The 16,261-nt window shown below is 48.1% G+C and overlaps 1 protein-coding gene across 1 annotated transcript in view; it reads right to left on the bottom strand.

Annotated features, from left to right (window-relative positions):
* LOC117225294 (uncharacterized) overlaps window positions 1–15,356 on the bottom strand; it is a 36,237-nt gene extending 20,881 nt beyond the window's left edge. Inside the window, exons 1-4 of the mRNA XM_033478749.2 lie at window positions 14,613–15,356; window positions 10,581–10,679; window positions 1,603–2,258; window positions 1,147–1,423 (exon numbers count right to left, since the gene is read on the bottom strand). Coding sequence (XP_033334640.1) covers window positions 1,147–1,423; window positions 1,603–2,258; window positions 10,581–10,679; window positions 14,613–14,814 — 1,234 coding nt within the window. The 5' untranslated portion in view covers window positions 14,815–15,356. The remainder of the gene's footprint in view (window positions 1–1,146; window positions 1,424–1,602; window positions 2,259–10,580; window positions 10,680–14,612) is intronic.
* Window positions 15,357–16,261: the final 905 nt, after the last annotated feature.

The raw sequence follows: 16,261 nt of genomic DNA, 5'->3' as shown, positions 1-16,261 counted from the left end.
TGACCGCGTTTCCCACGAACAATTTTCGTCATAGATAAATTCCATTCGAAGATTGGGCCTCCGCTCTGTCGCATCGTTCGAAGCGAGAATGAGAGAGTCCAGCGAAAGAAGAGGACGAAGCGTTGACCACCCCGAAAGACATTACGATTATTACCGAGTGAAGCTCGCAATGAGGGGCGCGCCACCCCTAAAATGCACTGGCCACATGTGCCACGATCCGACTGGATCAACGGCAAGACTCCGTCCAGACGGTTAACTGCATTATTTATCGTAGGAAGTTGCTCTGCTAATTGATCCACGGCATCCCCGCGGATAAATGGGAAGGATCTCGAATTGCTGACGAAGTTCGCCGAGTTTTACGTTGTTCATATTCTCTCGTATCGATTGACACATCATTCTGATCCTCGTTGTCGTCCGCGAATTCAACAACCGTACCTCTCTCCAAACGCTTAACCACTTAAACTCTAATTAAACACCGTTGCAGAGGAAACAATGCGACTATGCGACCGTCGCGGAACAAAACTAACAAACCACTCCGACGAAATGGCCGAAGATGGCCGAAATCGAAGAGAAAACGTCTCAGTGATTTCTTACAGTATTGTTGCAGAGTACTACACGCGTTGAACTAACTTTCGTTCAGATGCGATCCAAAAATATAAGCATTTTGATAATTGAGCCGTTTATTTTGAAAGTGGCACAAGTCACTTTATCGTAATGAAAAGTGGTGATTTTTTAATGTTTATACGAAATTATTTATACTGAGAAAAATATCAGTACCCTGAGATAACAAATACAAGTAAATCTTCTCGAAAGTTAGCATCCATATTTTTAAACGTGTTAAAACGCAAACCCTTAAATATATCGACTTAAAAACAAAGTGACTTGTGCCACTTTCAAAATAAACGACTCAATTCAATCTACCTTTCAATGTTGATAATTCAACATTGACAATTCAATGTCCCTACGCAACAAATAGCAACGATTCTAGGATATTCAATTTAAAAGAATACAAAAGAGCTTCTCATTTGTAATAGTCCACGCTCGTGGCATGAGTAAAATGTTTCTCATTCGACCTGTTGTCGACTCTGTTTCAACCAGACGCGTATAGTATATTTTTCACGAGTTTCTTCGTTGAACGTTACTCACCGGTGTGGATATACGTGTGCTTCTTCATGTCGCTCTTCTGATGGAATCTCTTCCCGCAGAACTGACACGGGTACGGTCTCGTGTCCGAGTGTATCAGCAGATGAGTGGTCAGCGTGCTGGAACGCTTGAACCCCTTGCCGCATTGCTTGCACTCGAACACCTTCTCCGCGGAATGCACGGCTCTGTGCTGCGTGAGGCTGATTTCGTGGCCGAAGGTTTTGTTGCAGAGCTCGCAGGCGAACGGTCTCTTGCCATTGTGGGATCTCCTTGCGTGCACCTAGAAAACAATTAATCCTCGGTTTAACGTGTTCTTTTCTCCCCGAAAAATACCATCGAAGCTTAAAAATCTGCTCCGATCACAGAATCAGAGCGCATCGGGTTTAAAAAAATAACTGGAGATAGAACGAAGGTCAAAGAAGCAGAGATCACCTTGTAACAAAGATCGCGAGAGCGTACCTCGAGGCCATGGGGCGTGCTGAACATCTTGTCGCATTTAACGCAGCTGTAGACATCGCCGAGCGGGTGGGTATGATGCAGTCCATGGCCGGTGTGGGTCGAGTGAAGGCCAGGGTGACCCGGGTGAACGCCGCGGAGCAGCGGGTGCAAGTGCGGAGGTAATAGATGATGAGGCAGCAGCTGAGGATGCAGGTACGTTAAGGGATGATGAGGATGGGGCGGCAGGAGGCCGCCTTGGAGATGAAGGGGCGGATAAAGGATCGAGGAGCCCGGCGGGGGTGGGTGTGCGCCGATCGACGCGGTGTCCCGATGGGGAGAGGCGTTCTGCAGGTGGGCAGACGGCGGGTCCGGCCTCAGGAGAGCCGAAACGCTGAACGTGTCGCCGGACTTCTTCGGCGGGTTCGAGGCTGGCGAGGTCGCCACGCTCGTCGGCGACGGCGTCGTCGAGGAACGGGGAGGGCTAGACGCTGGGTCGCGATCCTCCTCGTCGCCGACCTCTTCGACGTCCACGTCGACTTCCTCCTCTTCGACGTCAACGTCCACCTCGCCGTCCCGTCGATCCGACGGTGGCGAGTCCGGACAAGGCGAGTGCGACGGTGACGGACTCCTGGTCGCCGGGGAACCCACCAGACGACCCACTCCGAAAGACAGTCGCTCTGCAACGAGACAAATAGTTTTCTCAAATATGTAGAGATAATTATGTTCTTCTATTTATTACTAAACAGTGACGCACACAAAATGCAATACAAAAAGACAGTAAAGCAATATAATAATAGTAATCCTCGTAATCGTACGCCAAAGCCATAAACCATGTTCTTAAGCCGTATTCGTTATAATTTCGCATCGTTATCCGCATCGTTATCCGTGTTGTAAACCGTAATCGTGATCGTGATCGTGATCGTGATCGTAGCTATGTTCGTGAATCGTAATCGTAGTCGTGTTCGTGAACGCGATCAGAAATTGCGTGTCGACGTTCGTCGCTTTCTCGTTCTCCTGCCCTGCGAGCGCATCCTTTTATGGGTGCGCTGGTCAACCCGTTCTTCAATCTTCCTCCGAATTTGCCCGTTTCGTTCGATCAGCGCCCCAACGCCTGTCGATCGTCCTAACAGCGTAGCGATGTTTAAATTTCGGATGTTTAGATTTCAGATTTTCGATGTTCAGATTTTGTGATTTCGGAGGTTCGGCTTCTACAAATATTTCTCTGACGGATAAAAAGATCTAGGATCATGCTAAATGTTGTCGAGGTTCGAAGCGATTAGAGTCACATAAGGGAGATGTTTTATGTACTCGATAGCAACGAGAACTATCGGTTTCGCAAATACTTCTCCGGGAAACGCGGTAAGTTCTAATGCAAATTTTAGTCTAGGCTTTCTGAACACGCTTCTCTAAACACTTCTCGGAGGGGCATAGTAAGGTTTAAGTTGACGCAAATTTTTGTCGTTGAAAATTGCAAGTTGAGGCAATTTTTCGAAATATTTGAGCAGGCCTGCGGGAAAACAGATTAAACAAAAGATAGAAAGAAATTCAAGAAAAATAGACTGTAAATATATCTTTTCATTTAATACAGAATTCGATAAATGACCTTTTTTGAGACAATCGTTTCCTTAAATACTTCTCTTGGAGACAGATTATTTTCTTTCAGTTCGTACAGATTTTTGTTAATGTTTTAAAGATTGATGATAATACAGAGAAATGCTCTGTGTTCTCGACAGCAGCGAGAACAATCGTTTTCTTAAATACTTCTTAAGATGCAGCAAGTTCCAGGCTGGTTGAAATTGGACATATTTGGAATAAGATGGAGACATGCTGTATTCTTAACAACAGAAAGAAACACTGCTTTTTTAACACATTGGATGTCACGATAATATCAATTTATGTCACATAAATGAGAGTCACTGCTCTCAGATCAGCTTTAGAAAGCAAGTCGAAGATATTCGTGCAACTAAATCCACTTAAGAGGATCGAAGACTAAGATCAATTTTAACTTTCCAGTGGATGTGTGTATGTATGTGTGTATCCTTACTCAACCACTTCACAGTTGTGTTTTTCGACTTGTGATTTGACAGACGTGTGAAAGTCTTTTTTAGAAAACAGCAAATTCTTGGCTGACAGAAATTTTAGTCGCGGTTTCTGCAAGATAATATGTAGAATTGCACGGTGTGAAAATCGTATTTGACGCGTCGACATCGGTGCATCGTTGCAAACGCAGTTCTCTTGTTTTTCTCATGCGCAGTACCAAGGATTATTTGATTATTGCAGTGTTTTCGGCAGATGATTATCAAAATCTGAGTCTCGCAGGGATTAAAAGAGCAAAGCTGTAATGAAGATTGATGCGACGATTTTTCGAGCCGATAAAGAAAGAGGGTGGGAGGGAAAGAGGGAGAAGGTTGACAAGTCACGTATAGAGGACACGTGAAGCCGGAGACACCGTAGGAAGGATGCAGGATAAGGTAAATTAGGTTTCCAACGGCGGAAGAGCCGGGCCGAATGAGATTTGAGTCACGTACTCGCTCCTTTTTTCTGACTGATCTGACGGAAGGGTACGGGGTTAACGAGCCATCGCGATGAAAAATCGAAGCCTGTAGGTTCGTTTTTTCCGAGACACTTCCTTCAATTCACCCTGTCGGAACGCCGCGGCGGAAAAAACGAGCAGAATCGATCGGAGACCTCTCGAATATTTCGAGACGGAAGCGAGATCGATCATCGCTCGACGGACAAGAAGAAGTGTTAACTCACGCAACCATAAATAAGCGCGCCGCCACTCCACTCGAGGAGCGCAGATAAACCGAGCGAGGAATTTAAATCAGAACAATAGTCGCGGTCTCGATACTCATCGATCAACGGTCCCGATAATCAGCGACTGGGAGTTTTATTGACGAACGCGTAATCGAGCAGGTCCGACGGTTTAGTATCGCCGAATCGGCGAACGGTATTTCTAATAATCGCGGACGATCTCCCCGGCCGTGATTTACGGCGTCCGAATTTCGGGCGAGCCTCCGCGAAGATGGTTTTCCGGGGGGGTGCTGGCGAAGGGGCTGCGCACCCTCGGACGAGCGATATCAATCGAACGATCTCGCTGGATTCACGGTGTACCACCCAGTATATTATATTTATAATCCGTGCGCGTGACACGCGGTCACGTGCCCGCCTGTATAATGCACCGGTGCCGGTTAATCGCATTTAAAGCTCGCCACGATCCCCGACGGAAGGGCCCGATTATTATCGTGTCTCCTGGCGGCTTTGCAATCGAATCAAAATACGACAGGAGTCTCGCTAGAGTGCTCTAATGTAATGAGAAACGCCCGCGAACGCGTCGGCCAGCAAAAAGAAGCACGGCAGCCCGAGCGAAGTTACGGCCCTCGAGGAAAGTAATTGTTAATTGAGGGGAGCCGATCGGAAACGAGCCGCGAAGAAATTTTAATCTTCCGGGACCGAGCTGAGTTTTGAACCCCTTGGTACCCGGCCTGTTCTAGCATGATAGAGAAGAAGAACTTGGAAGAAATTTTAATCGCTTCCGACAGAGCAGGGGTTTTCGGACTCTTATCGCCTAGGTTATTCTATCGAGTCGTTAGATATGAAATGCATCGATTTTATAGGAAAATTATAGAAGAAAGTATGCATTTCATATTTGACGACCTAATGGTATTGTTGCGGATTACACCATTTCTCTCGCGTCACGGCATTTTATTTACAATAAAGAATATTAACTATAACACAATTCGATACAATAACAATTCAGATCTTTCAGAAATGGGATGTTGATCGTTCGACGGTCCGATCTCGACTCTTCGATTGTCCGTGGCAGCCCCTATCTTCTATTATTCTTTAAGGAGTTGTTCACAACAGGGCAGTTTCACATTACAGCGACTTGATTTGGACAAGTCGGCGTAACAGTATGATAGAAAAGAAAACTTGGAAGCCGGAAAATCTTATTCCTTTGGGACAAAGATCGGTTTTGAACCCCTTGGAAGGTGGGTAATCTTCATTTTTCGAAACGCAAGCTCAGTACTTTAATCCCACAATTTCTACCTTCTTCTAAAATAGTAGAAAATAACTTAGTAGCGAAAAATTCTAATTTTCTGAGACAGAGTTCATTTTTTAGACCACTTGGTACCTATCGGAAACATGCGGAAATTCCAATCTTCGATGGCAGACGTGAATTTGTTTTCTTCGTTTCACAGATTTACAGATTTTGTAGACGTTTCTTGGATAAGTTATCGGTTCGAGCACGGCGCGAATGCAGCTTTCGAAGCTCATGACACGTCTGACATCAATAATACAAAGTCACGCGAACGAGTTGCACGAGCATTCTTTTTCGCGTTGCAGTAGATTAAAGATTGCGCGGAGCACGTGACGATTAGATGCACGTCTGTCACTTCAAGTATAAATCTGTCAGCGGCCGTACGTTTTATCGTTGCAGATAGAAGCAGCAGATGGTAATCGGCTGGAGTATGTTAATACGTTTGGTTCCCTGATAGATGGAACGAACCTGCACGTTGAACTATAATGTTTTCGTTATCGGCGTGCCCGGAATTGAGAGAAAATCGGAATCGTATGTTGTTTTAATTACGAGGAACGATCGTTAAAAAAAAAAGAATGATAAGACCGGGGCGATGATAACGCGCGCGATATGTATCTGAGAGCAAACACGCGCGCAGTTCCTTTGTAACGCGTTAACATTACAATTATGATAAAGAGCTCTCGATCAGATTCCTCGAGTGTTCAAATACTTGTGGACGGTAGTGCAAATACAGTGAACAAACCCTCGCCGGCACATGTAACTTGTTTACCTCGCGACGTGATGTAAGATACTCAAAAAGTATAGTAGATACAGGCCAAGATATTAAGCGAGTTAAACGTTCTCATTGATGAGAAAATATGCTGACTGCTGAACAAAAATACACGGACACGGATAACAGCGGATATAATAGCATTCGGATTGTTCCAATCAATATTTCCACAGGTTCGAACGTCTCGAAGACCCGGCAAAGTTCTTTACAGACGCGAACGACTGCCGATCTAAAACAACCAGACAGTTAGATCAACTTTCTGTAAACCAGAAGTTAAGCATAGTCCATTGTTAACGAATCCTGCACGGCTCGCAATACTCGCACGATATTAATTTCATATTTAACTCTCGTCCTCGATTGGCTCAAAATTCGATGCAACAGAGTAACAAACAATTTACAGATACCAGCTTAAAAGTTCAATAACCTTGACATAATCTCCTTAAAAATTGTTCACATCGTTCGCGACTAATCGAACTCACTCGGAATCAGAGGCGAATGAAAATCGCGTGAAACCGTCGCAGGGGATAAAAATTGCAGAAGCCCCGCGACGGAAGAGCAAATGTCTTTTCCCGCGTCGATGAAAGGAGAAAGCGGAGCGTTTCTGCGTTTCACGCAGTAGCGCAGGAGCCTTGAATGAAACCGGGGCGAAGGAGAAGGCGCAAAAGGTGGCGTGGTGGCGAAACAGAAAAGAAAAAGGTGGAGGAAGTCCGGACAGATGTGTAACTCGGAGCGACATAGGAAGAACTGCTTACGCAAATGCCACGTCTGGCCCCGCTGCGTTGGAATGCGGTAAAAACCGTCGGTGCAAACCGGCGAGAAAAAGCATCGCCATTCGGTGCCGACCGTCCGGCAGATGGGTTACTTTGGTCCGGGTTCGGCAGAGCTTGCACACGACGATGCGTTTCGCGCATCGTACACACGCATCGTACTCACGTGAGCGTACATCTGGAGAGCCTCATGGACGATTCGCTTCACGTTTCCAGCGTTCAGATCGCGAGCCCGAAGAACCTCGCCGAAAAAATATCGCCGAGAACCGGCCGCGTCTCTCGGGGTTGTTATTTTATGTGAACGGAAGCCATCGGTGTTTTGTTATGTGGGACACCGGACTCCTTTAATTCGCAACTTTTAACACTTTGTTTGCCGCCTCGCCGTCGACCCTTTGAACTCGATGCTATTTTCATTCGAAATCCGATACATGTTTTACGGCATTTACGTTTCACGTGATTTATCGCGAGTTACACGTGTGAAATCGAAATTACCGCGACCGTACGCTATACTGAGATTTCTAACAGTTTCTTAAATATATGGGGAACGTGACGATTTTTAATTACTGACCTGTATGTGAAAGAAGCTTGATCATTTTCACTTAAGTAGTAACTGTAGAAAAAGTTGTTGTAAATGATTTGTTCGATTATGTCGTTGTCCCTACTCATTAAATTTCAAGAAAATTCTCATCGTTGTTTTTTGACTTTAAAAGGATTATTATCGGTGAATAGAGTGTTCAGTTTGAACAGAGTAAGTAAATTTCAGGATATTTTGGACACGTGAAGTAGACGATCTGCGGTTCGATCGTTGCACTATAACGTCGAGCTTGAACGACGTTAATAATAACAATTCTCAGTGAATAGAGCATATAACGATGCTTTTAGTAAAAATTTTCCTGTCGCGGATTGCAGTCTATAACATCGATCTAATAAATAGAGCCGTGAGGAGAAATCGCGGAAAAAGTAGTCGTCGCGGCAGAGCATGAGTAAATTAAGCGAGTATTGATTCAGGATGGTTTCAGCGACGGAACGAAACAGTGTTCAAGTGGCTAGTAGTGTAAGGCACACTGCAATTCGCCGAACGACGTCGTGCAAGCCGGATTTGCCTGGAAGTAGCAAGACAATTTGCCGAGACGCAACGATGGATCCGCAAGTAGCATCAAGGAGGCGACTCGTGACAAGGGATGACAATGACGGCGATGCCGAAGATGCTTGTGGACGTGGATTAATAAAGGAAGGCCAAGCCGGGGGAACAATTAGATCGAGTTAACGGGCAACTTTAATCTTCTGTCGTCCGTCAGTCGTTTACTGCGTAGCGATCTGCCGCTATTAAAGCCGTTACACACTTCACCGTTCTCGGCCCCTTCCGTCCTGCCTTGTCCGACGAAAGAAATGTCTGACAAGTTGCGCCTCAAAGGCGGCACCGACCGATGTGGGTGTGTTTTCAAAAACAGATTTTTCATCCGCCCGTCACTACCTATTTAGACCTAATCCGTACCGAGAGACGTTCCTCTTTGGAAAAGATGATCCTGCATCGATCGACGCACGGTCGCCAGATTGTGGCCGGTCTGCTGGACCACCATATTAATACGTCACTTTCACCAGGAATTTCATATCGATCACTGTCACGGTCACAGAGAATTTGTAATTGAAGACAGATTTATTAGACGGATTGAGGATCGGCTGGTATTGATTGTTTAATTTTTAGATTATTGTAAGAACCTTTTGCGGTACGGTTCTTTCTATCGTCTCCATTTTCTCCACTCGCTCTAGTTATCAAATAAATTATCTCAGTCACTCGTTGCTTCTTCTATGATATCTTTTTATTCTATAACTAGTTTTCAATTTTGTTTTCGTCATTTTACGATTATTGTAACACAGGTATTTTTCTCTCGTGGATTAACAAACCATTATAATTAGAAGTCTTTAAGCACGAAGATCCAGTGCGACCGGTTACGAGTAAGATTCTACCGATGTTGCTGCTGCACCTCGTAGCTCTAATTAGTCAATATTAATTGCTTAATTGCAAATCTTCAGCAAGAGGATACCTCGGGTAATAGCGACGTTACCGTACCACGTTGCTCCTACAAGTCACCAATCGTTCAATTAAAAATCTTCAGGACACTAACGACACTACAATTTTATTCACCGTGAAACTGTGCGTCTTGTCTATCGTTCTTTTAGGAAAGATTCAGAGTGGCCAGCCTAGTTGACGACTGAAAGATGAACATCCGTCCGCTAGAATGTTTCATGCCGAAGGAGAAATCGCGATCACGCGATCTAAGGGAAGATGATCTCGCTGATAAGGAAAGCTCGAGCTCGTTGTCGGGAGCGAAGGGTTGATTTCGTGCAGAAGCCATCGTGATTGACCGGTCCCGAAGAAGCCAGGCCAGGCTGGGAGGACTTAGGGTAGCGGTTGGCCTGCTATAGGTGGACGTGACAGCAAATGAATGGCCACGTGCACTCGGAAGGAGTCGGAAGAGGTCGGTGTGTATGCGCGACCGTTTAACATGACAAGATGTTACTAATTCAGGGTAGGTAGAACTGAGAGGCCGACCGTCGTACGAGCACAAAGGGGCCGACGGTCCGAATCCCTGTACCGCGCCTCTAATCTGCTCCAATTGGGACGGTAGGAGTTAGAAGGGCCGATGTCCCTCCGCGGAATGACGCGTGCTACCATTTATCCCAATCATCGGACGACCGGTCGTTCTTAACGATCGACAAATAAAAACTACTCGTCATCCGGGCTGAGGAGGAAGCCGAACGGCGCAGCTCGGCCGCTCGTCTACACCTTTCCGAGACCGGTTCGACTTTGACGTATTAAAACACCATTAGCGAGTAGAATTCGTAATTTCCTGCGGCGCCCGGTGTTTCCTCATCGAATGAGGCAGAAGCTAATTTTCGTTTGTTTCGACGGGATTAAAAGTATCTGGACACTATCTAATTGATGATTGTCACCGGTCGCTTTCATCGGGCTAAAAGTCTGAAAGTCTTCGAGCCTAATCGCGCCGGCTCTTTTTTAGGCGACTTAAGACCGTAATTCACGTCTATTAATCGCTTGGACATTTTTATAGACTCTGTCGCAAATGCTGCTTCACGAATTCGAAACTTCTGTTAACCCTTCGGAGACCGACGTCGATATAACGATGACATCAGAACTGGGTATCTCAATCAAGAAGTCGCGAACATATCATTTGATTAACAAAAGACCAGGATATATTGTTCATTGTCTCATTGTATAAGCGTTCGATGCGCATTCTATCTCTCCGTGGAAAGTGTTCTTTACACTTTAGATCCTCTCCGCAAAGGTTTACGAGGCCATCGATTTTAGAGGCTATCATTCTGTATTACCGGCTTCGAGATCAAATAATCCGACGAATCTAATGCTCTAACGAATAAGATTCAATTGCGAATTGAAACTCACCTGAGTGACTCTTGGGCAAAGACGGCAGGCTGGTGACGTCCGCAGCGTTTCCGAAAGGGGCCCACAGTCTGGGGAACATTAAACGAACGTTGCATCCACCTGAAAACAGAAAAGCGCAGCTCGAAACGGTCCATAAGATAACAAGAAGTCTCTCCAGGTCGAGTTACATGCTGAACAGATCGAGCGATATTACCGAATCATTCATGCGTCATTATTCGCGTCGCCGGAGCAGCCGCAAACGCGAAAGCGACGTCTCAAGCCGCTCGAAAATTTGGTATTCCTGTTCCGTACGAGAGATCAACCCCTCGACAAGAGCGTCTTTATTAGAAAGAAGGGAGACCCTTCTCTATTTATCAACCTTGGCCCGGCCATTACTCGCTCTCTTTCTGCCTGTGCATTCCTATCGACGGCATCCGCCATTCGTTTCACGGGGTCCCTTTGATCGGCTCGGAATTCGAGCTGACTGGAATCTCGCGAGGAAAGAGAATCAAAGTGTACGCCGACCTGAATTCTCCTTGGTACCGGCTCGTTCCGCGGCAGATACAGGATAATACTAGAATTCGTTCAGCGCGAGGAGCAGACGCTGTTTTAAAATGTTCATAATAACATCGAGAAGCGAGGAATTGAAGCGAATGATGGCACGCCTAGTTTTGCGTAGGCGTGGCTAATCTGCTCCTGCTCTTGACCGGACCAGGGCAGTATCCTAAAAGAGAATTTATGTCCATGTTTCGACATAATAACATAACGATCTAACTTTGGGAGCCATAACTGCACTCTACTTTGAATTGTTCAATTTTGATCAGATTGAGAGCTCCGAGTAGGCGTGGCTAAGCTGCTCCAGCTCTTGATGGAGCCGGGATAATGCCCCAGAATGCAATTCGTGTCCACGTCTCAGCCAGACTCGCAAATATTCCCAAAAAATCTATCCCGGAAGATAAGAACGACTCTACTTTGAATTGCTATCTTATCATTAAATTATCGACGAACCTAGGTCACGTACGATACAAACGATATCTTGCTTTGGATTAAATGAACAACAACGAGTAACGACAAGTAACACAACAAAGACGGCGATAAAGGATCCTTTATCTTAATTACTTCCTGCAGAATGATCCGGGTAGGCGTGGTTTCGCCGCTTCCACTCTCGAGTAGGCGTGGCCAAGCTGCTCCAGGCTTTGCCCGTGCCAGGACAACGTGCTAAGGGGCAATCCGTGCCCTCGGGTGTCTCAAATGATGCGCGATGACGTTTCTACGATCTTGTTAGCCTTATCGGACGGCGCAGTTGCGTTTCTCGGAATCGGCGAGCTCCGACCGATTAAAATCGATCCGTATCGGGACGGATTTCGTGTAAAAGAAAAAAGCCGGGAGACGAAGAAAAAGGAACGAAGAAATGAAATCCGTAATCCGGGCAATATAGGACCGGCCGGGATAATCTGAGATAGCGGACGGAGATTAGCGCGCCACGCCGCAAAGGCTATCTCATTCTCGCAGGATTATCAGAAATAAATCATATTTTCCTATAAAGCGAGCACACCACGCGGGCCGAGATAAGATGACCAGGCGGTTCGGTGTAACAACATCGATACCACCGGCCGTGTGTACACACCGTGCAGGTAATGCGTGTTTGTTGCCGTGGAACATCGACGATATCGGCGTTTGCCCGCGCGACGCTTATCCTGGCGCGTCTCTCTTTCGCGGCTATCTTTCGGTCGTAAATCTATAAACGGTAAATCCTACAGCGTGATTTCCGCCAGGAACATCGCGGCCAATTTCCCAGGACACCTGCCAGGTAACGGTACCCGGTGCCCGCTGGCCCCGGGTAGACCGGGCACGCTCGAGATTAGCGTCGCTCTCGGCATCGGGCGTTGCGAAGTTAATCCGGCGTGTTTATTGCGAAAAGAACAAAGCCGGGGCAACCAACCCCCGCGTTGACGGGCAACCGCAAAGCAAAGAAGGAGAATTATCAAACGACGCGCGGAGGGAAAACATTATCGCGCGCAAAAAGCGCTTCGCGTTTCAGGAAAAAACACGGCCGGACTTAAAACCGGGGGGATAATAAATGATACCTTGAATTACGCGCGACTCGCAACACACGTATTACTTTCTTATTGTTCTTTGCGGCCGCGACGTAAATATGTAAAACCACCTGCGGAAACGTCAATCAAATGAAATATGAAGCATGAGAATCGACTTGTTGCCTTGAGTTTCAATCATTTAGCGTAAAAGCGTGCAATTCGCGGCTGTAAAATGAAGGAAGGCGTCGGTTGGCGAAACGTGTCGGAATATTTTGAAACAGTTGGGCCCCGCGCGGAAACGTCAATCATGAATCGAATGAATTATGAATTAGCGTGCGAATTGCTTTGTTGTTTTTTTCTCTTCTATTAGAGTCGCAGTGTGATCCTCGCGGAAAGCATAAGCGAGAGTGCTGGCGGCGAGGGTGATCCGCGGATCGAAAGGATGTTTCATCGCCCTCGAAGAGAGCCGCTAAGCACGCCGGCCCTAAGAAGCCGTTCCTAGCCCCCCTCCTGCCCGTCACCCGGCAATTACCGGTTAAATCATTTAGGCCGATCCAGGTCGACGGACGCGGCGGGTTGATATTATTGCGTTAGCTATTAGCCCGATTAGCAGCATTAGTATAGGCAGCCGTCTAATGCCGTTTCATCCCCTCTCACCTGTTGAACGGCGTCGGCCGTACGCCGTTTACGCACCTGCACGCACCCACGCGAATACACGCGAGGAAATGTGGAAGCCGTCGAACGACTTGTCTCTCCGAGAGTGCGTGTGCGTGCGCGTTCGCGCGCTCGCCACGCAGGACCAACGACGATATAGCTCCGGTGGTGTTACGGGGCCGATCGGTGGTGCAACGGAGTGCACGCACACGCGCCCGCACGCAGGTGTCTGCGCGAATTCAAGGGCGTGAACGGTGCAAGCGCGGTGCAGGGATAATAGCCAGGTAATAGATAGCATGATGACAGGCGACAACGGGATGAATGTCAGGGGGCGAGACGCGAATACGCGCGGGGGATGCAGAAACGATCGGGTTTGATGCGGTCGGGGGAAATGGGATTCTGGACCGGTGCGTTTCAACGATGCATCCACCGACTCGACACGCTGCATTTTCCTCTTTCGATTCCCGTGTATCCATCGGGAAATTTTGGGAAATCGATTCTGCTGCGATTAATATTCGATTCTAGAAATGATGCGGTGCTCAATATTCTTGCGAAGATGTGTTTACGGTGGACTAGGGTTAATTGAACTTGCCCGAACTTCTGAGTCAGATTTGTGCAGCGATGGCCTTCGGTTTAATAATTACTTCCTAGTATCTTTGATCGAGGTCGCTTCGCCTCGGAAGATGATCTCATTGAGGCGTTCGATCAATTGCGCTAAGCCGCCGGTTTTTCCGTGACAAGAACTGCGGCTTTCGTGCGCCTATTACATATTCTGTTTCGTTGGAAATTGTCTGAATCACTGCGTATAAACAGTTGAATAAAACTATACGGATCGATCGTAGTTATTAAACGCGAGAAACGTTGCATTTGGATCTCTGATCTACTAACAAGCTTTCTAACGACTTCGTGGCGTCTAAAAAGAAGCTCGCCGAATTCGTTTTCAAATAATATCCTCGAACGGATGATCCGACTGGATGATCTGACATCATCGAATGATCCCGGAAAGTTCATCGATTTACAAGCGAATGAATTGTTAAAACACCGACGATGATGTTAACTCGCGAGCACAAAGATGTGTCGGAACCGACAGCCCAGCCGGGAGGCATTCATCCAAAATTGCTGGTCCCTGATCCGTCAAAAAGAATGGAATACAAGTCCCGCCCGTAATCGATACTGTCACTAAAGGGCGATCCTAATCTCCATGTGAAATTACTGTTGCGGTTTGCGCGCATATCGGACGACAGCTGAAATCCCGGCCGTTTGACAGGTGCTATCAGTGACGTAACTGCGATTTCAAATCACACGATCTAATTCGTCGACGCTGGGCGGAGACAACGATCCGAAATACAAGAACGACGCTTACCTTCGGCCTCGACCGGCAGCTGCGGGCTCTCCTGAAGATTCTCGTTGTTATTCGCTTCCGGGGACAGGGTTTGCTGGTGCACGAGCGCGGACGCCTGTTTCGGCTTGACGACCCGAAAAGCGGACGCCTCGGCGACACCCCTGCGCGAAAAGTCGAGAGGACCCACCCCCACAGGCGAGTGCTGCTGCTGCACTTCCATCATCGTGGTTCTCGCGGTCCTTTCGGTCACTGTGTCTTAAAACAATCCCGCGCTCACTGTGCACGACATCCGCCCACCTGATCCGAGGAGCGTCTTTTCACCACCACGTCTGTCGAGCGCCAGTAAACCATTCACCGTTACTCGCCAGCGAACGTGAACAACTAAATACACCCGGTACTTCAGTCCTACGTGGTCTCCGTCACTGACACTGTTCCTGCTCAATGCCAGGCCTTCATCCCTTTCCATGAAGATCGGCGGCCGGCTCCACCTGTCGACCCCTCGCGAGCCAAGAACGGCAGAGCGACGTGTCTCCTCGAGAAATGCTCCGGCAGCGGCGATCACCGTTCGTATATCAGAGGTGCGCGCGTGTCTGTCGTGGAATTCGGATCCGGCTGTCGGTGGACACTGATTTCCGTGCGGCCCATCGGCCGGACAGGTCAGGAACGGCGAGCACCGTCACCCGGGGATGTGAGAGACGTTATAGCGGGTGCCTCGACGCCGACTGCTGTTAACGGGTCTGATAGCGGAGGAACTCCCATGCGATGACGGCCGAAAGTCGCGAGTTAGGCTGCGAGACAGAGAGAGGGGGCAGAGGCACGCACACCAGCAACGCCGCGCCGAGTTCGCGTCGGAGCCCCGGGAAAGTGGGAACGAGACCGAGCGAGCAGCAACACCCACACAGACGTCGGATGCACGCCGGGATTTTCGATCGAGGCTCCGCCCACGGGGCACGCCTCCCAGTCCCTACTCCACCCCCACGAAACCGCTCACCATGGCACTCCGACGTTCCCGGCGCACACCGACGCTCGCTTTTCGGATGCCGACGCCGAGGCGCACACACTCGCGCCACGTAAGCCGCGTACGTTTCCCCGCTGTGTGGGTGGATGCACGTAGACAGGGGATGTGTTTATTCCTTTACCAGGTGGTGCGACACGGGCCTGTGTGCGCCAACACGGCCACGGCGCGCCGCAACTGCACAGACACCCTGTGTGCAACTCGCACCTCCGGTTGCAGCATTATGTGGAACCACTCGACCACCCTGATTCTACTCTTGACTCCACTGATTGATATTTGTGCCGCGCGCTGCTGGCCCACCGCCCCCGCGGAAATAAATGTAGATGACCCGACGGCTTCTGCTTCGCTTCGCTGCCACGTGAGCTCAGGAGCTTGGCTGTCGCGGGTAGACACGGGGGCCTGCGGAAAGCTGCGGATGGACGATCTTGGGGAAGGAAGAATTCTTCGGGTTTTGCTAGCACTTGCTTTCGCACTTCTTTCGGCGATCTGCGGCGGTGTTCGGCTTTGGATTCTTCGGTGTCGAGGTGAGAGTAAGGGATACTGTGATTGGGGGTCGTTACGGCGTGGATTTGACACATTTATGGCTACGTTGACTCTTAAAACATTGCATTGTGAGGAGGCATGATCCATAATAGGGAAATAAATCATTCCTTGA

The sequence above is a fragment of the Megalopta genalis genome, chromosome 4, assembly GCF_051020955.1.
Source record: "Megalopta genalis isolate 19385.01 chromosome 4, iyMegGena1_principal, whole genome shotgun sequence".
Taxonomy (NCBI): Eukaryota; Metazoa; Arthropoda; class Insecta; order Hymenoptera; family Halictidae; genus Megalopta; species Megalopta genalis.
The sequence above is the reverse complement of the archived record's forward strand: the minus strand, read 5'-3'. Positions and strand labels throughout refer to the sequence as shown.